This window comes from Chanodichthys erythropterus, chromosome 20 (genome assembly GCF_024489055.1).
Source record: "Chanodichthys erythropterus isolate Z2021 chromosome 20, ASM2448905v1, whole genome shotgun sequence".
NCBI lineage: Eukaryota > Metazoa > Chordata > Actinopteri > Cypriniformes > Xenocyprididae > Chanodichthys > Chanodichthys erythropterus.
The window spans coordinates 34,226,463-34,248,021 of record NC_090240.1 but is presented as its reverse complement, the minus strand read 5'-3'; the positions used below and the strand labels follow the sequence as shown (position 1 = coordinate 34,248,021).

Genomic DNA, 21,559 nt, shown 5'->3' with positions numbered 1-21,559 from the left:
GGCTTGAATGATTAATAAGCAGTGTCTAACCTGACAAAAAGATATTTATTAAATGTTATCCACATTATATTTCATCTGCAACAGCATTGTGAACTTTTATAACGATGTGTTTGGTCATTAACTTTTAAATGCATCATTATGCAAAGATGAGGAGAGTTCTCTGCATGAAAGACCCATGACTGGCAGATCAACGTGCGACTACATTTCTCTCCGAAACGGTAGGAAAATAAATGTAATTCAATGTGGAGAATTTTAACTGTGACAAGATGATTGACAGGGTAGTTTAAACAGTTACAGGTTGAGTAACTAAGCAACAGAACGTCTGTTAAAGACGCAGTTATGACGAGGTAGTATGTCCCAAAACTTGCATACTCTTCTACTACACACTCAAAAGTATGTACTTTTTCTTTACAAAAACAGTACATACTTTTAGGACATAGTATAAGTAGGCGAATTGGGACGCAGCACACATCTCCAATGCTTAATCTTGGCAGCATCAAGCTAAGCCTTTGTTATGAATAGGTGACCTCTAGTGGTGAAAAATTACATATTGTGCCTTTAAATATACTGTGTATGTGTATGTGGTGTATATATGTTTATATATATATATATATATATATATATATATATATATATATATATATATATATATATATATATATATATATATATATATATATATATATATATTAGTATATTATCTTTTATTATTATTATTGTCTTTCAGATAAAGCTAGAAGTTTGAATGAATCAGCCATACATTAATTTTATGTGATTTGTTTTGAACAGAACCAAGTCAGAGCAAGACGTCTTTAAATGAAAGTGATTCCAATGGGTGGAGAACATTTTACCCATCATCCTTCACTCATGATGAATCACATATTACATTAGTATGGCTTAAAACGACTTCACAAATAAAATAAGGTGATGTAATTCACTGTACATTTCATGTCAGATGACTTCACATGGCTGTTAAAAATATCTGTAACATTATTTAACATATTCTAGTGTTTTGATATTCAAATTATGTTACAGAGCTGCTGCTTAAAAGTGATTGGGATTGTTATTGTGAATATTGGAATGTTCTGATGGCCGCGTGTAGAAGTGTAGAAACATCCAGAGCAGTTCCAGATGTGGTGGGAGGGGAGATGGAGGTCTCCCAAGGGAACTTATGGCCGGGGCCTCCATGATTTCAGCAGCTGCCCGTCCCGCCCTGATGTCACCATCTGAATATTCCACCCTTCAGCTGCCTGTATTTAAGTCACTTGCAACCATAGAATGTTCTGATGATGAAGATTTGAATTGGTCAAAGAGTCTGATCAAAACAAGACCTTTATGATGTAATATTTGGGTTGGCAATAGAGTGCAAAAGTTGGGTTCTAGAAGTAAAAATGATTTGGGTTCCATAGGGAAAATTATATTTAACAATAACATAAACCTTTAAAGACAGCCCTACCTAGCTATGTGCTGCTGAAGCTGTGAGCCCGCATTATTTCAACTTTTTGCAATAAACTTAAAATATATAGGTTTTTTTTACATATGTAATCAACATTTTAAAAGAGTAGTTTTATATTTTTTTCTTCATTTTTAATTTGATTATACTGTTTGCAATGCTTTATGGGATTCTGTTACATAGTTTTGTACCTTTTGTATTTTCAAAATTTTTAATTTTGTGATTCTCCTCATAGCTGGTTGGTTTTGGTGCACGGCTTATACACTTTAACAAAGAAAAAAAATCCCTATTGGAGGAATTCATGGGAGAAAAAAAAATACTTCCAGAAAAAGGGGGTGGGCACTGTTGCAAATCTACAGACCTGAAATTTTAAATATATATATATTTCAAGTTACAAGGTGAAATATTTAATTTAAAATATGAATATTTTAGAACTATTATATATAATATATTTTTATATAAATAAATAAACATATATATACATATATTTATATTTATTTATATAAAAATATATTTATTTTTTATTTATATATATATATATATTATTTATATATACTTAATATTTTATAATATATAGCCTACTTTTTAAATATTTTAAAGGTTATGTAAAAAGTAGATAAACATAGATAAAAAGTTACAAAAAAGTTTCACCACGGTGCACCCACTATTTCTAATATTTTTAAACAATGTTTTTTAAGAATTTGCTGAGATGTTCTTTGTGCTGCTTTTAATTTTGTTCTTTCATTTCTTCTCCTCTAGATGTCCCTATTGGGCTCATGGACTAAAGGAAAATGTCTTGATGGCTCCAAACCGAGATCCTTCCCAGTTCCCGTCCATCTCAATGGCAGTTGCTCGGCTGATGAGGGAACACTTATGAATACGTGATTTGAAATGACTTGAGTCGTAATAGGGTCTAATGTTTAAAAGTACATTTCTAATCTGGATCTAGTTGGTTTTCTATTAACTGTCACAAAATAGAAACCCCCTCAAATGTAACTAAGTGTGTTTGTGCTTCTGTTTTAGCTGAACGACTGACATTAACAAGCTACAAGTAAGTATATTAAGTTCATGTATTGATGAAATACTCAAAACACAGTTGTAGTTTCAGTTGGCGGTGAGATTAAGTCACAGTTGGTTAAGGTGGATGTTGAGAAGTTAATTCAGGCTAATCCTTGGCTTGAAACTGTAAAAGAAAGAGTGTTAGGTGTTAATCATGTTGGGACCGGCCTGGAAAGAGACATACGCATTGTCAAAAAGCGTGGTCTGTACTTCCTATAATAATAAAATTATTAAAAGTGATTTTTTTTTCTTCTGATTGAGATTCACATTAATATTTTATAACTTTATACCACAGAATGATTTATGCAAGTCATGTTAACACTTTGATTTTACGTCATTAATAATATTTTCCGACTGAGATTCCAGTTCTCAGTCAAGTGCATTATTTTTAAATAGTACAAAAGGAACTCTAAAGGGAAACTCCCTTATAATTGCCTGATCTTGTCCTTTGCTTTATATCTGTGATGAAAGCCGAGAGCGAGGCCACCTAAAACATATCTGTGACAAATAACATGACCCATACAGTCAAATCCTTATAAATATTCTTTAATGGTTATTCCAGCACCTTAACTTCAACAAAGAGCCGCTTTGTCTGATATAAATCTGAACTTACACCCACAACTCAGACAGGTTTTCATTGATTACGTACCATAAACTCTGTAACCAAGTCAATGAATGACCAGATGGAATGTCATCGTTAAACGAAAGCCATGAGCTGATTACTTCTGTTTGTTTTTGCTAATAGGGAAGGTTGCAAAATATCTGACCTCTCTCCCTTCGAAGGAAAGAGCATTTGTTCAGTCCCTGGAATGAAAATGAATGCATCTTATTCTTTAATAACAACATGATAAAACATTAGCCAAAACGTCTGACGCTTGAGGGTGTTGGAGAAGAAGTCATCTGGCCTGGAATTATCTTTTAAAATGTAATTGAAATGCAATAATGAGGGACAGACATAATGCTTGTACAATAAAAGTTACTTGCATTTCATTTCCTTGGGTCGAGGTCAAAGGCTACATCTACTTTTCATACTTCAGTGGTAGCTTTAGTTATTAGTGATGGTTATGTAATGGTCTTCACATCTATGGCAAATTCATAATATTAAATGTTGCCGACTATTTATTTCATTCCTGTATTCCATGGAATTCAATAAGAGCAGTATAGAACATATGCAGTTAAAAAAAAAAGAAGGCAAATTATCATTTACGCTCGCATACGGTTGCTTTTTATTAACTTTGAACATAAAATTTGATTGGAAAAATCATTTTAATTTTCACAATGACAGTTAAACGAAATAAACATGAAACGTGAGGTTATGTGACAATAATACATGGGTATTATTGTCACATTATGCATATTATTTTATATAATATCTTCCTGAGACCTATATAAAAAAAAAGTTTTTTTAAATTTTTTTTTACATTATTACAGTGTTTGGAATATAAGAAAGAAATGGCGAAAAAAAACATACTTTTTTTTTAAATTAATATTTTAGGATATGTCCTATGTAGAGGAAACCAGGACTTAGTTAATAAAATGAAAATAAGACTCTATAACCAAAACGATGTTACCAGTCAATTTTTCGGTTCCAGGTACTTTTTTCTATAACTTGTCCTCTGAAAAACAGATATGTGAATAATGTTGGAAAAATATGTTTATATTTTGCGTTTTGTATGCATACTAGTGCCTGCGTTTAATAGGCGTTTAATGTAAATCAAGGATTTCAGGACTTCAAAGGCTCCAGGAAACTTCCACATGAACTAAAATATGTACAAAGATTCTCAACTATGATATGAAAGATATTAGAGAATGATTTGAAATACTATTTTACTTTATACAATATGTATGCATTGCCAAAAATGTGTTTTCCCATTATATACAATGTATCTATTCATTGTCTCTAATTTGCACATTAATGTGTTCTTTGGGCAACATGTAATGAAAAAAGAAGTAGCTATAATAAGAGATGAGAGTAATAACTTGGCAACATATCTCATATTACATCGAAATATATTGATTCAATTTTTTCCCTATTCACTTATTAGATCTCTCTAAAATGTAAGTCCTGGTGTATAATGATGCATGTCTCATAACAGAAAGTCATATTCTGATTTGAAACCCCACTAAAGTTGTCTTGAGACATTAATTTACGATAAACAATATGAAAATTAGACCGATTTAAATAATAATTACAAAATATTCCGATAAGAGTTCTGAATTTAGTCATTCAGTCATATTTAAAGGGTTAGTTCACCCAAAAATTCTGTCATTTATTACTCACCCCCATGTCGTTCTACACCCATAAGTACTTAGTTAATCTTCAGAACACAAATTAAGATATTTTTGTTGAAATCCGATGGCTCAGTGAGGCCTCCATAGGGAGCAATGACATTTCCTCTCTCAAGATCCATTAATGTACTAAAAACATATTTAAATCAGTTCATGTGAGTTCAGTGGTTCAATATTAATATTATAAAGTGACGAGAATATTTTTGGTGCGCCGAAAAAACTAAATAACGACTTATTTAGTGATGGCCGATTTCAAAACACTGCTTCAGGAAGCTTCGGAGCACAAATGAATCAGCGTGTCGAATCAGCTGTTTGGAGCGCCAAAGTCACGTGATTTCAGCAGTTTGACACGCGATCTGAATCATGATTTGATACACTGATTCATAACGCTCTGAAGCTTCCTGAAGCAGTGTTTTGAAATCGGCCATCACTAAATAAGTCGTTATTTTGTTTTTTTGGTGCACCAAAAATATTTTCGTCGCTTTATAATATTATTATTGAACCACTGTACTCACATGAACTGATTTAAATATGTTTTTAGTAAATTAATGGATCTTTAGAGAGGAAATGTCGTTGTTCCCTATGCAGGCCTCACTGAGCCATTGGATTTCACCAAAAATATCTTAATTTGCGTTCCGAAGATGAACGAAGTTAATGACATTAATGACATTATTTTCATTTTTGGGTGAACTAACCCTTTAAGACTGGCTTATATGTTCTAAAATACATCTGCTAAAATATAATATCCTCTACCAGAGGAAAAACCTTAATTGCTCAGTCTCAGGAGGATAATTTTAGATCATGTTTATGACACAGTACGCTACTATTTAATTCTAAACAGCAGTGTTTACCATAAACTGTTGATGACAGTGTCTCACAGGCGTTCCGCCAATCAGCTGCGGCTTTGTGAGTGACGCATGCTCAGATTAGCTCAGAGCGCTGCGCTGTTGAAGAGACTCCCTCACGCGCTGTTTCAGTTCAGAACAGCTAATAGGAGAGGCACGCAGGTGAGCGACTGCAGTTCCTGAAGGACAGGTAAGACTTTAACTGCCGTTTGATACATTTTTGACGGGTTTTCAGACTCTATAATGACATACATATGTTTTAAAAATAAAATAAATAGGCTGAAAACTTAATAGCGTAAATGTAGGTAACAGGTTACCTGTGTGTCAATAGCAGTTTACATGTCAACTGTCATGGCAGCACGAGTTTATGTGACAGATGTCAAATCCCTCTTTATAGGCTACTTATATGTGTTTGTTAACACTTTGTCTCATAATTAGAAATTAACAGTCAGATTTAATATTGTGGTCATAACTGCTTAATCTGGCCATTTGGATTTTCTTTATTCAAGATTTAGAAGTCATTTAATCTTTATGTACTATTAAAGTCAACAGTAAGTCAGAAATATATATATAGACAATACACACACAATTAATGTTTACTATTAAATTACTACTACATTATTGTATTTACAAGAATAACTGGACATTATAGTGCTTTACTGTAACTCTAATGAACTCAACTTTTGCTGGGAAACTTTTGCATATTGTGCAAAACCTTTATGTGATGCTTCTAGCATTATCTTGCAAAACCTCATTTGTTTAATTCGTCTGATGAAGTCGAAAGCATGTTTCTTACAGCTGACCAGCCAAGGGTTGGTCATAAATATTTCCATGGCGTAGTGTTATTAGATGGGTGGTGTGTATGAATAATGGGGACAGTATATTGAATTATGCAAACAGAGAGGTCTGCTGCGTTCATGTGTACTTTGCAGGTGGATTCGGACTATGTGTGTTTATTCTCTGTAAATGATTGTCTAGGACCAGCAGATGAATGGCCTTCATGTCATATAGGCCAAATATTTCAGTTTTTGTCACATTAAGCTTGTTGAACTTTTGCAATTATGTAGAAAATCAGTTGTCTGGGATAATTACTCAGTTCAGCATCATTATGCTAAAATATACGACCACAGATTGCTGTCATTGGCCAATCAGAACCGATGCAAATAAATTCTAAATATGCGCTCAATTGATAACTCTATATATATTTAATTTATATAATATTTTTTGTCTGATAAGAAGACGTGTACATGAACACGTTGACCGAATAAATCAAACACAACAAAAAACTCATGTGACCTCAACAGAGGATTGGGTTGGATAACTGGACTAACTATCACATCACAACATCTGTCTTCAAAATGAGATATTTTGCACCGATTTTTCAGGAAGTGACGATTTTGTTCTCTTGAACACTTTTGCTTTAATCGAAAATGTTTTATACGATATTCCAATTTTGAGCATTTAAGTTAAATTCGCAACTAAACATAGCTTTTGACCTTTAATCAATTTCACATTCTCTGCTGTTTCTCATCCTCATAACAAGCTTATGCTGAAATTACAATTGGCTTTGAAGCTTTAAATTAAATTTAAACAAATGCTTGTCACTAATGCCCTTGTCGCTGGTCTCTTTCTGTTTTAAGCTGCCACTCCTTCAAATAAACATGAACACCTTCATTTTATGACAACAGTAGTGTGTGTGGGCTCAAGGGCAAACCTAATGATACTCCGCAGAACCTGATTACGGCATGCTATTTTAAAAGGTTCATTAAGCTCAGTTGTCATGTTATATTTGATTTCACTTGTTGGCATTCTAGTCATAGTCAGAGTCAAACCATCCCCATTTTGTTATACATGAATAAATTCTGTGAACATCTGGAATTTGCAGCAGATCCAGTCAGGAACAGTGGCATTCCAGGGCAAACCCAGCTTTTCTAGGTGTCGGCCGAAGCCGTCACCTTCTTCATTCTGTTGTTTCTCTCGTGGAGTCACGGAGAGGTGTGTGCTCTCGCGATTACCTCACCTCAGCGAGGCACAGCGGCCTGAAATATGCTGAACAACTTGAAAACTTTCACAGTGACAATGGCTGGCATTCACTCCTGTTCATGTTTCTCAAGGCACTGCTGTCTTTTTTGTTTTTTCTGTCTCTCATTTGCTCTAGAGTCTCTTGGCAAGTTAATTTTGTAAGGAAAGTATAGAAAAATTAAAGGGTTAGTTCACCCAAAAATGAAATTTCTGTCATTAATTACTCACCGTCATGTCGTTCCACACCCATAAGACCTTTGTTCATCTTCTGAACGCAAATTAAGATATTTTTGACGAAATCCGAAAGCTTTATGATCTCCCTATATGTCATTACCAAATTCAAAGTCCAGTAAGGTAATAAAGACATCGTTAAAATAGTCCATGTGACTACAGTTGTTCAACTTTAATGTTATAAAGCGACGAGAATACTTTTTGTGTGCAAAAACAAAAAAATAACATCAAAAATATCTTCTCTTCCATGTCAGTGTCCTACGCAGTTTACGTTGAAGACAGTGCAGAGCTTCCGGGTTCTACGTCAGAATGCCGACTCATTATTGGCCGGCTCTTGCGTCAGCATCACATGCATGCATCGTGCTGATCATGTGATCAGCGTCAGCCAATACTAGGCCGCCGTTCTGGCGTAGAACCTGGAAGTGCTGAACGTAACCAGCGTTCGAGAATGACACAGATGAGTAGATATTGTTGAATAAATGTGTTATTTTTGTTTTGTTTTTGTGCACAAAAAGTATTCTCGTCATGTCATAACATTAAGGTTGAACTACTGAAGTCAAATCGATTTTATCGCAACTTTCAAGGCCCAAAAAGGTAGTAAATTCTTTAAGTCTTTACTACCTTTTTGGGCCTTGAAAGTTGCAATGATGTTGCTGCCTATGTGTTGTTCAGAAAGCTCTCGGATTTCATCAAAAATATCTTAATTTGTGTTCTAAATGAAGGTCTTACGGGTTTGAAACGACATGAGGGTGAGTAATTAATTTTCATTTTTGGCTCTGTTCCAAACCTGCCTAGGGAGCCATTCACATACAGTAGAACACATTCTTGCATTTCTACACCATTTCTTACATCCATATGATATAAACTACACTACTGTTCAAAAGTTTGATGTCAGTAAGAAATTAATAATTTTATTCAGCAAGGATGCATTAAACTGATCAAAAGTGACAGTAGCTAGAGATGATTATAAAGATTTCTGTTTCAAATAATTGCTTTTGAACTTTCTATTCATCAGAGAGTCCTGAAATACAATTCACAGTTTCCACAAAAATATAATAATAATAAATGTTTCGTGAGCACAGATCAGTATATTAACATGATTTCTGAAGAATCTTGAAGACTGGAGTAATGATGCTGAAAATTCAGCTTTGATCGCAGGAATAAATTACATTTTAAAATAATAAATAGCTATTTTAAATTGACATTAACATCTACCGATGATCTTATTAAGATGGAGACAGTAGCTTTGCTGCAGCTTAAACAGCTACAAATTACCCTAAGAGTTTTCATTGACTATGCTAAAAATCAAATGTTTTTAAGTAATTATATTTTTAACTGCCTGTTTGCAGTCTGGGCACATTATGTTCTCTGGGCGTAGGCTTTCAGCTGCTTCATTCATTTATTCTGATGTGCTCATCTGAACAGGTGTGTCAAACATGCTTAGATTCTTTCATGTAACAGTGAGCTTGAGCATTACAGGGTGGATCCAGGTGTTTAGTGAACATCTAGCCATCTGTGCTTAGAGATTCATTGATGAACTGATCGATTCACAGCCTGTGCAAATTATGCAAAACATGCAAGGGTTGGTCTGCGTAACAAATCTAGCCCAAAAGCAACTTAATGACAATATCCCAAATATCAAAGCTCAAAATATGTCATTCCCATACCTAAAATACATATTTTATACAGTCACTGTTATGCCAATTGTAAACCACTATATCGTAGTGATCATAAACACAGCTAAAAGGCTCCCTACCCGTGGCCCTCCTTAGCAAAACTTAACATCACAGTTTTATCATTAGTAGAACATAAAATATATCATTACAAGCATTTCAGTCAAATATAACTTATTTAATATGTCAAACTTTTAACCCGCAGGGGGAAAATCAACCCACGGCAACAAATGATTGTCAGGGTCACTAAAAAGGTGTGGAGTAAAAACATGTTATTAAATGCTGGTTCATAAATGCTTCTCATGTTTGGAAAGATGTTTGACGCGTGCTGCTTTTTCAAATGAACGTTATAAGCGACTCAATCTTGCAGTGCTTTCAGATTGAGCAGCATTTACTACTGATCACAGAGCCGTGCTTCACTGACAATCTGTGCATAAAATAAATCGCAGCCTTCACGATTTCATAATCGCACTAAGCCGAATCGGTTTAAGCGTGATTGCAGGATAATTTCGATTAATCATGCAGATAGTTGGAAATAGGCTTTCAACATCTGATGTCAAAACCTGTGTGTTCAGTTAAAGGGTTAGTTCACCCAAAAATGAAAATAATGATATTTTTGTTGAAATCCGATGGCTCAGCAAGGCCTGCATAGATCGTAATGGTACTTCCTGTCTCAAGATCCATAAAGGTACTTAAAACATATTTAAATCAGTTCATGTGAGTTACAGTGGTTCAACCATTATATTATAAAGCTACAAGAATAATTTTTTGTGCACCAAAAAAAAAAAAACGACTTTTTAACAATATCTAGTGATGGCCGATTTCAAAACAATGCTCCAGAGTGTTATGAATCTTTTGAGTCGAATTAGTGACAAACCACCAAACTGCTGAAATCATGTGACTTTGGCGCTCCGAACCACTGATTCGATTCATAAAGCTCCAAAGCTTCATGAAGCAGTGTTTTGAAATCGGCTATCATTAGATATTTTTAAAAAGTCGTTATTTAGTTTTTTTGACGTTTTCTCATCGCTTTATAACATTAAGGTAGAACCACTGCATGCAGTCCTCGCTGAGTCATTGGATTTAATCAATAATATCTTAATTTGTGTTCTGAAGATGACCAAAGGTCTTACGGGTGTAGAACAACATGAGCGTGAGTAATTAATGACAGAATTTTCATTTTTGGGTGAACTAACCCTTTAAACTCTACAGCATTTTGGCATAAATTTATCTGCCTTTCAGTATAACCTAGTCAAATTATACAGATGCAAACGTACAAGATGCATGTGTAACTCCTCCGGTTCTACTCACACCGCTCCAAGCGGAATTCGAACTGGTGTTTCCGGCATAGGAGGCGGGCGCGCTAACAAGGATGCTAAAGACCGCAGGCTCTAGCATCAGTTGCTAACGCAGGTCTTGAGACCAGGGCAGTGAGGTTTACTTGCACAGCTCTTACTAGCTAGCCTCCGTTACACTCACCCGCCTAAATCTTACTCCCATCTGGGTCACGGCACCAATATAACCCCTTTCGGTTCAAATCCTGCTTGAACCGGCATGGGAGGAGGGCATGCTAACAAGAACGTTAAAGGCCACAGCCTCAGTCACTAGCGCAGCTCTTGAGTCCAGGGAAGTGAAATTTACTTGTACAACTCATACCAGCTGGTCTCCATTACACATGACATATCCTCATGCCCAGAAATATGCAAGATGAAATCAAATTCGACCCAGACTATGTTAAGAATTAGTTTGTGAGCTTGTGAGCCTGTGCCAAACTCTTGACTGTGTAATTGTAACAGTGTATATCACTATCCATATCTGTACAGTGTGACCTCAACAAGAGTTATATCAGTCATTTTTACCAAGATGATCCTGATAGGGACATTCCCTAACAGAAAAATGCTTTAGCGGTGAAGTGATGTTATGAGATCATGGGGAATACCAATATACTTTGAAATAATCCATGGCACTGCACTGAAGAAAATTTGTTGTAGGATTTACTTTGAAACAATTTTCACTCTGAAATTTCTAGTAAATTTCACAAAAAATGAAAATGAAACAGCAAATTTTGAAGGTGAAAAACTGACACTGCATCTGAAATTGCATATGTGTAGTAGGTACTACTTTTGGTTTGACACTTACTTCACGGCCGTTAAAAAAGTATATTCTACGCAGTATGAATGTGCGCAGTATGAATGAAATTCGGACATACTACAGTACATCTACCAAGTGTACATCTTATGTGCACGCCGGAATTAAGTCATCCGGGTACTTTTCGCCTACTTTTTTTGCAAGCTATGTATTCGGACATACTACTCTGTTGGCGTACTGTTTTCGCACACTAGTAGGGAATATTAAAATTCAGACACAGCAACATAGTGTTTTTACATTCTTTGTGATTAGCATAGCCATATACTATGGTATTAACGTGATACTACAAAGTACTTGAAACAAAATAATCATAGTAGTGTCCAAAATACAATGTCTCATATCATATAATCATTGTATGTTTTTAGTAGTGCTTGCATTATTGTCATTATTATTGTGTTATCTGATTGTTATTTATTTGTTTTATATTTTTATAGATTGGTCCTCTATTTTGCATCATTAAACAAAGCTCCTTAAAGAACCTTGTCACTACCTGACTCGCACTTTTTGTGCGATGCCAAAAAGTGACACCTGGCCAGGGGGCGTTGCCATCGAATCTGTGTCTGGTATGGACAGTGCAGGAAGCTGTGATAGTGTGCTCAGCATCAACTCTGGATTTGTGAGTACCAAAACATTTTCTGATTTCCTGGAATATCTTAAAGGGACAGTTCACCAAAAAAAATAACACTCACTGACCCATCCATCCCATAGATCTTTTCCGTACAATGGCCATATCTGTTATGCTCCAAAAAGAATAAAAACACTATAAAAGTACAATTAAAAAAGTACTCTATGTAACTGATTTGAGTATGAAAAGTTGTTTTTTCCTTTAACACATCTCAGAAGAGGAACAAGGAAATGCAATGGGATTTTTGTTATCCACTACAAACTACAAAACAACTACAAAAATGTAGTTCTCTGCAATTACAATGAATGAGGTGCTTTCAGGCTCAGTGTTGAAAACAGTGTGGCAGCTTTATATTTTTGTGAAAACCAAGATACTTTTTTCAGGATTCTCTGATGAATCGAACGTTCAGAAGAACAGCATTTAATTGAAATAGAAATCTTTTGTAACATTATAAATGTGTTTACAGTCATTTGTAATCAGTTTAATGCATCCTTGCTGAATAAAAGTATTAATTTATTTTAAAAAGCACACTTTTCTTTGTGTGATAGAGTGATGACAGTCTTGAGCACCTTTCTGCTGAGGAGAGAGCATGCCTCATGTTTCTGGAGGAGACCATTGAGGCTCTGGAGGTAGAGGAGGACAGCGGTTTGTCTAACGACGAGCCTGATGGCCTATCTAATGGCCTGGAAGGAAAAACTGCTCATCACACATCCATCTACCAGAACAATACTGGAGGTTAGCATTAATACTGGAAATATCTGAGAGCAGAGGTGTCCAAACTCGGTCCTGGAGGGCCACAATTTAGCTCCAACTTACCTCAAAACACCTGCCTGGAAGTTTCCTGTATGCCTAAAAACCTTGATTAGCTGGTTCAGGTGTGTTTAATTGGGGTTGGAGCTAAACTCTGCAAGACAGTGGCCCTCCAGGAGCAGGATTGGACACTCCTGATCTAGAGGAATAACGTGGTCTGTTTAAAAAAATGGCTCATACAGTAAATGTTCTCTTTCAGAGCTATTAGCCAATGAGGATCCAAACAAAGTCATCGGAAGAGATCGTAAACCTTCTCAGAAGTACTTTGTGCCAACTCCATTGCTCCTTGCCAGTGGGAATGCCAAGATAATCAGCAAACCAATTGAATCATCTCACATAGAAGCACCTGTGGCATTTATTGATGCACCTGATGGGTTCAGATCAAGCCCTGACCATCAACAACCTGGACTGACAGTTTCTGAAGAAGCTGCTTTGGAAGTAACAACTGCTAAACCAAGAATTGGACAATCAAGTGACGTAGTGGACTTGCCACCTTCCTTCATACCTGAACCTCCAGTTAGAACAAGTTTGCCTAGTGACTCTAAAGCCAAAGATGGCATTCATAAGAGTTTGGATGTGAAGCCTCAGCCGAAGCAGCAGAAAGTTTCCTCAGAGGTGCCGCTGGAATTCATTCCTCCACCCTCAGACTTCATGGATGAACCAACCAAGAAGATAAGCCTCACTTATTCGCCACCACCTCCACCTGCTTACGATGAGCCACCAGAATGGATTCCCGAACTTCCCAAAATGGAGCCGCATGTTTCTGGTGGATCCATCAAGCCAACCGAGGTGACCAAACCCAGAAGTGTAGACCCAGAATCGTCAAAAGGGCCATTATCCCACAATGAGATCGAAAACCTGCGCAAGAAGGCCTCCGTGAAGAAAGCCCCTCACTTGACACCGATAACAGTTGCACAGCATTCTTCGGCAGAAAAACCAATGACACCTTCGCCATCTTCAGAATATGTTCCTGCTGTGCCAAAAGAGTACAGCGACCCCAAAAGCCCACCAGCTGTGGCGCCCAAACCCAAGAAACTCCCATCTAATATCATCCTCAAAAGCCACAAAGACACCGGGAACACACATCCGTTACTTCTGCAGAGCGAGCGCACTCAGATGGATCCCCAGAAGATCCGAATGGAGGCTTTGAAAAAATTGGGCCTGCTAAAGAACGAAGAGGTTGAAACAGGCCACGGCGTCTCTCCCTCTCATTCACCAACATTCAGAACTAAAGCTCGTCCACAGTCTCCCTGTAACCCAACAGCACCTATAGAACCCGTGCAAGAACTATCTAGACTATCTGAAAGTCCCGTACCAGTGGACATGCAACCACGTGCAGACACTCTAAAGCACCAAGACACAAAAAGCAGGGAAGGTTCATTGAAGAAGCAACCAATAAGGTCCTACGAAATCAAATCAGCCTCCCTGGAGCGCACAGGGATTGGAATGGTCACTGAACCCATGCCACAGATGACAAACCCAGACAGGACCCGTGTTGAGTTGTCGCCAGGTCAGTTACGAAAGAGTCAAGCTCGACCTTCATCTTTGGGGAGCGCAAAGGACTTTGGTATTGTCCATCAGGCTGATGATTCAACCAAATCGCTCCACGCTGCTGCGGTTCAGCCAGGCAACGATGCACAAAAGTTGCCCCGCTCCAATGGAATAAGCGTGATGATCTCCCCACACGGTAAAAATGGCGAGAACCGACGGGAAGCCTTGAAGAAACTGGGATTACTGCGGGACTAATAGATGGTGGCCTTTCTCTGGGAACTTATTTCACAATTTATTCTGGGTATTTACAACTGGACTATTAGCATTGAAAGGAAGAATGCTGAATGCTTTTGGTTCCGGCTTTTCGGCATCCTTAAGTACCTTCTTAAGTAATTAATACAGTTTAATATATGCACTTTCTTCTTAATTGTTTTGGTAAGGCTACATCCACATGAATCTGGATGAATTTGAAAATGGCGTTTTCGTTTCGAAACGCTGTCCATCCATCCATCCATCCATCCAAAAGTTGATTGTCCTCTCGTAAAACATCTAAAAACGCAGGAATGCTAAATGAAGGTTGTACAACTTAACACTTATCTTATCTTGCTACCTGCTTTCATAGTTTTTAGTGCGTCACAACTAAATATATGTCATTGTTTTGAAATACCTCCATCTTCAAAGGCCATACTAAAACTCAAAAATGCCATTTTAAAATGGATCCACTTGGGAAAAGCTCTGTTTTTGCTGGACAAAAACATTTTTTCAGTGTGGGCCAAAACATAGAGATGCCTCAAATGTTCTCAAAATATGTGTCTTCAAATTTGTCCTGATTAATGTGGATGTAGCATAAGAAAAGGAAATGTAAATACATTTTATTTTTGGCACAGAATTAAGATAATTATGGCTTCCAGATCACTTTCACTTTTTGTATTATGTAAAATGTAAATGTAGTTTGCAGTATTTTCCTCCTAAAGAATTGAAACATTGCATTCCAACAAGATGAATATTCAGTTATTCTATATTCTGATTGTTTTTCAGTGGCTCAAATCTAATTGTTGGTGTATATATTTCTATGTGCCGTTCTTACTTTTTAAAAACTTTTAAATAAAAATAAAACTTGTTATTCTTGTAAAAGAACACTCTCTTCATAAACATGAATACATGCCAGGAATTAAATTCATAATATTTTTCATATTTATGATGGATTCTTGTTAAAGGTTTAGATTACACTGAAGAGTTGAGGAAAATCTGTAAATATGATATGTAGGCCTATTGAAGTATTAGGTTGACATGACTAATTCAAAAATAGGATCCTGTGTGGATCCATGAAACTTGGAGTCAAGAGTCCATTGTCCTCGTCTCTGACGCACAAATACCGATCCATGTTTTTCTTGTCAACAGAGTCTTGCTGAAGTAACATTCTGAGAGTTCCTTTCGTAACATCAGCTGCTGCTTTCAGACGAGGCAGGAACTTGTCAAACCTGATCCGAGACAGGAGGGTTTTGTGATCTGGGTGGTTAATGTCCTGCTTTTCTTTGTCATCAAAAATTTGAGCCTGCAATGAGTTGGACTGATCAGGTTTTCAGCTCATTTACATGCTTCGTCAAGCATATCATTTGTCATTTGAACAGATGCAGGAGTTGTTTATTTTACAAAATATCATAAATAAAATGGCACAATAAGGGCAATAGCCTATACAAATAGACAGGATGACAATACAATACTCCAGTACAATACAACGGATGCAAAGATTTAAAAACACTGAGGAACAAATGACAAACGTCATCAAAAAGTAGCTATGTCAGACTGTGGATTGACAGAAAATAAAATGCCTTTGAGAGTGAAAACACGTTTCAGTTGATTTTAAATCCCATTTGACATGAGAACTGATAAAACATACCTGAAATATTTTGCGTGTGCATGTTTTGTGTGTTTGTGTTTTAACAAACTTGTAAGACTAGATCTACTAATTGTGATTTCATTATTGCAATTCATATAAATAGCACAAACATATATTTATAAATTGCCTGAATATATTCCTCAGTGTCTTACATAGATGAAGAGTGATGATGTCAGGAGAGGTGATTTTTGAGCATTTCTGACTGCAGTTTCTTAAACCTGTGATGCCCTCTAGTGGAAATGTTTATGAAATGATTCATGTGACTCAATTTGATTTAATTAACCCCCGGTTTCACAGACAAGTGAATGCATGTTTGAGCTGTTTTAAAGCAACTTGCAACTTGCACTAACATGTCTTAAAATATGCCAGTGCCATTGTTTTGTCTCAAGATGCACCCCACCATGGCCCGATTTCAAGGTCTTAGCCTAAACCAGGATTAGGCCTTAGTTCAATTAGGATATTTAAGTAGCTTTTATAAACTTTCACTAGAAAAAAAAAAAAAAAAAAAATTCTGGTGTACATCTTGAGACAAAACAATGACACTGACATATTTTAAAATGTAGTTGCTTTCAGTTAAAACAGCTCAAACATGCATTTAGAAACTGGGGCATATGTTTTTTTCTAAGGCGCATTTATAAAATTTACATTTAAGTAAGGCCTAATCCTAGCTTAATCTAAGCCTTGTATGTGAATCCGAGCATAAATGAACTAAAGGAACTTGTAAAAGACAAAGGAATATGTAAAATAAACTTACATTAATGTTTTTTGTTTGTTTGAAAATTATAGATCCCAGTATGCTTTTCATGGGATTTGATTGTGAGCTTAAATGGCTTCTTTTTTAAAAAAAATAATAAAGAGACTTGTGTTTAATGTTCAGTTATGTCGCAGGTTTAGACTTTATATGGTGTTTTTGTGGTATTGGTGGTACACAATAACTTTTGAAAATTTGTGTGGTACGAATGCATAATTCACTATTTACTAATAACAAAGATTATATTTAAATAAAGGTACCGTCACATGTTGCCTAATGTTGCTTGGCGATATTTCACGGGCAAAATTAATTAATTAGGATACTATAAGAATCCACGCCATCGGGAGTTTCTCATGAGGTCGAAACGCTCATTTGCAGCGACCACCAGAGAGCTGCTTGTTTTGAAAGTGAGTACTGTGTGAGTTGTGCTTTATACGTCACAATGCTTCTGAGAAGAGACGATGGACCTGTTTTTGCCCGCGAAATTTCGCTGAAATATCGCCTATAAAGTATTAGCATGCTAACATGTGATATTGCTAGCTATTAATCTTAAAGAATTGCGGAGATTATAGCTAATTTGATGAATTCAGTTTCCACAACACATTAAACAAAATTTTATTTGGACTTGCTCTTGCTAGGTACAAACCTAAATTAATTTTGTGGAAAAGTTTTCCTCAATTTCAATTTAAGTGAATATTATTTTTGTGTGTAAGTTACACTCTAAAGTGAAAAATGAAACTCAGGGTGCTTAGCTAATCTAAAATGTAATCAATTAAAACAGACTACATTAGAATCTTCTGGGGTTGGATTCAGACTGCCGAATTTCTCCGTCAAGGTGAGGGTGGGGGGCTGAAGTGGACCCCCCCAATAGTGCCCTTATATCTCCAACTCCCTTTACAGCGCCCCTAGTTTTAATGAACAATTGCAATGCTGGCTGAATTTGAAATAGCATGCTAGCATACTACTTTATTATTTCTGCCATTAATGGTAGTACTCCATTCCAAATTTGCATACTCTCCATAGTATACATGTATACTACAGCGATAGTGTACAATGCTAGTATAATATTCAGAACAAACAATCCTGACAGGGGTGTTAACACTGGCCAGTTGGTCGCAGACCCTGCAGAGAATGTAAATCAGTGTAAATCACGATAGCACTGTTGTATCCTGGTGGTTAACAGACATGTGTGCTAACCAAAAGTTTGCAGGTTAAAACCTCCCGAGGACTGGTTCATGAACAGCCATCATTGTGCCCTTGAGCGAAACACTCCAGGTTTCTCCAGGAGGATTGTCCTTGTAAAACTGTAAGTCACTTTGGATAAAAGCTTCAGCTAAATTAGTAAGTAGTAATTAAATATCCACAGGAGGTCCAGATGGTCGGTTTCTAGGGGTCAGAGCTGTTTCCAGCCTTGTTAATGATAAATGAAGGGAGAGCAACATGTCTTTTTTAGGTCGCTGGTGTTCAGTTGTTAAACGGCTAACTTACGCTATTAGCAGTGCCATTCATCTTGATTCAAGTGAAACATGTACTATTAATATATTGAAATCCTTTAATTGAGTAACATTTTTATTCAGTTATTCACTTTTTTGGGCTCTAATAGAATAAGTTTTAATGCTTGAATTTTCAAAAACACATTATTTTTCACATATCTGCCATTGTTGCAGCACCTCTCTTCCCAGTCTGTGAGTATCTCTCCGTTTAGTTTCTGTCTCTATGAAGCCCCTCCTTCTGAAAGCACAATGTGCTCTAATTGGTCGGCTGGACCGGTGTGTTGTGATTGGTCAACCGCTTTGAGCGTTTTTGGGAAATGTCCCGCCACTTACCATAACCGCGAGTTTCAACACACTGCTAACTAACTCAATCAGGCCCTGCCCCGTTATTTTGCATATGCCTTGGGCGGGAATTATTTAAATGAGGAATATTGTGATGTGTTCGTTCTTGGAAGAAAACTCAAGACTACAATGGAGGCGTTTCAGGAAGTTCAGAAACACTGACACTGATATAGAGAATAACTCCCGCTGCAGAGCTTTTTTATGCGCAAACAGCAACATTACACACTAAAGAAAGATGAACGTAAAAAAAAAAAAAAAAACATGATATGACCCCTTTAAAATATTTTATTAGGTCTAATTAGTAGAAGAGAGCAGTCTGCAAAAGTACATCTGTAATTCACCCCCCTCCTTCACATCTGAAGAAGAGGAAGCAACAAATTTGAAGAGAATGCCTTTTATTGCAACATCCTAGAGCACTTTAACCGCAGAGACTCGGCCACACATCTGGATGAAAATGGTGAATCAGACCCACAGGATGGTGGCGGTGTTATGTGCCCGACTGCCATCATGATCTCCTCAAACAGAGGTTCTGGAGATTACTGTGGTTTGCAACATCAAAGTTACGAAACTTTGAGGTTTACCAGCAAACCCTTTAATGGCCTCCCAGAAGAACTTGTACTAATAATGAAACAGATATTCAGACATTTCTGTGAAATTACTGGACAATTAGATTTAGAGCTGATTTATTTGTTTTTCTGTTTGTCTGTTGATATGCTGAGGGAAGCAATGTCCTATATAGGGAATAATAGTTAAGAGCCAATTATAGCCTTCGTCATCAAAATTCCAACAAAATGCTTTTCCTGTGAGTGTATTATCTACTAATTGTAATAACAATGAAAAGGTTTGTACTAAGGCTTGGGGTCAGTACGATTTTTTATACACTAAACAGGCATAACATTATGAGTGAATATCACTGATTCTCTCTTCATCACGGCATCTGTTAGTGGGTGGATATATTAGGCAGCAAGTGAAAATTCTGTCCTCAAAGTTGATGTGCTAGAAGCAGGAAAAATGGGCAAGCATAAGGATTTGAGCGAGTTTGACGAGGGCCAAATTGTGATGGCTAGACGACTGGATCAGAGCATCTCCAAAACTGCAGCTCTTGTGGGGTGTTCCCGGTCTGCAGTGGTCAGTATCTATCAAAAGTGCTCCAAGGAAGGAACAGTGGTGAACCGGAGACAGGGTCATGGGCGGCCAAGGCTCTTTGATGCACGTGTGGAGTGCAGGCTGGTCCGTGTGGTCCGATCCAACAGACGAGCTGCTGTAGCTCAAATTGCTCAAGAAGTTAATGCTGGTTCTGATAGAAAGGTGTCAGAATACACAGTGCATCAGTTTGTTGCGTATGGAGCTGCATAGCTGCAGATCAGTCAGGGTAACCATGCTGACCCCTGTCCACCGCCGAAAGCACCAACAGTGACACGTGAGCATCAGAACTGGACCACGGAGCAATGGAAGAAGGTGGCCTGGTCTGATGAATCACGTTTTCTTTTACATCACGTGGATGGTCGGGTGCATGTGCGTCTCTTACCTGGGGAACACATGGCACCAGGATGCACTTTGGGAAGAAGGCAAGCTGACAGAGGCAGTGTGATGCTTTGGGCAATGTTCTGCTGGGAAACCAAGGGTCCTGCCATCCATATGGATGTTACTTTGACAAGTATCACCTACCTAAGCATTGTTGCAGACCATGTACACCCTTTCATGGAAACAGTATTCCCTGGTGGCTGTGGCCTATTTCAGCAGGATAATGCTCCTGCTACAAAGCAAAAATGGTTCAGGAATGGTTTGAGGAGCACAACAACGAGTCTGAGGTGTTGACTTGTCCTCCAAATTCTCCGGGGGAGAACCTGTGGGATGTGCTGAAAAAACAAGTCCGATCCATGGAGGCCTCACCTCGCAACTTACAGGACTTAACGGATCTGCTGCTAACATCTTGGTGCAGATACCACAGCACACCTTCAGGGGTCTAGAGGAGTCCATGCCTCGACGGGTCAGGGCTGTTTTGGCAGTAAAAAGGGGGACTGATCGCCGATATTATTTAAGTCATCTACCAGTAGGGGCTAAATGCTGACTAACCAGCTAAACTCCACCCCCTTGGTGTTTTTCTGGCATCCGATTTGCTGACATATCCTTGTAGGGCAGGGCTTTGGGGAAAGGGGTGTGGTCAAAAGAATTGGGTGTGGTTTAATTCAGTGGCTTCTTTGGGAAATTAACAGTATGGCTAACCCTTCATAGCTGCTTCAACTAATAGTTGAAGGCTTGAGGAGACATGTTGTATCATGGGATTACCTTCCTTGTATGCCCGTATGATCTTTGCAGGCCCAAGTGCCTCATCCTACAGGTAGGTCGAGACCTCGTGAGAACATGTAGGCCTTCTTACAGTAGCTGATTACCAGTGCAATCAACAAAGATAATCTTATGAGCTCA

General features: G+C 37.3%; 1 protein-coding gene across 1 annotated transcript; it reads left to right on the top strand.

Moving 5' to 3' along the window:
- Positions 1 to 5,765: 5,765 nt before the first annotated feature.
- LOC137009657 (specifically androgen-regulated gene protein) lies at positions 5,766 to 15,857 on the top strand. Its single transcript, XM_067372047.1, has 4 exons — positions 5,766 to 5,836; positions 12,155 to 12,336; positions 12,894 to 13,080; positions 13,355 to 15,857. The coding sequence occupies exons 2-4, from the start codon at positions 12,232 to 12,234 to the stop codon at positions 14,899 to 14,901; spliced, it is 1,839 nt and encodes a 612-aa protein (XP_067228148.1). The 5' UTR covers positions 5,766 to 5,836; positions 12,155 to 12,231; the 3' UTR covers positions 14,902 to 15,857.
- The last annotated feature ends 5,702 nt before the right edge of the window (positions 15,858 to 21,559 follow it).

Coding starts and splice junctions, on each gene's coding strand:
- LOC137009657 (XM_067372047.1), top strand. CDS start 12,232: ATGCCAAAAAGTGACACCTGGCCAGGGGGCGTTGCCATCGAATCTGTG. Junction 12,337..12,893: donor TCAGCATCAACTCTGGATTT/GTGAGTACCAAA, acceptor TTTGTGTGATAG/AGTGATGACAGTCTTGAGCA. Junction 13,081..13,354: donor CTACCAGAACAATACTGGAG/GTTAGCATTAAT, acceptor GTTCTCTTTCAG/AGCTATTAGCCAATGAGGAT.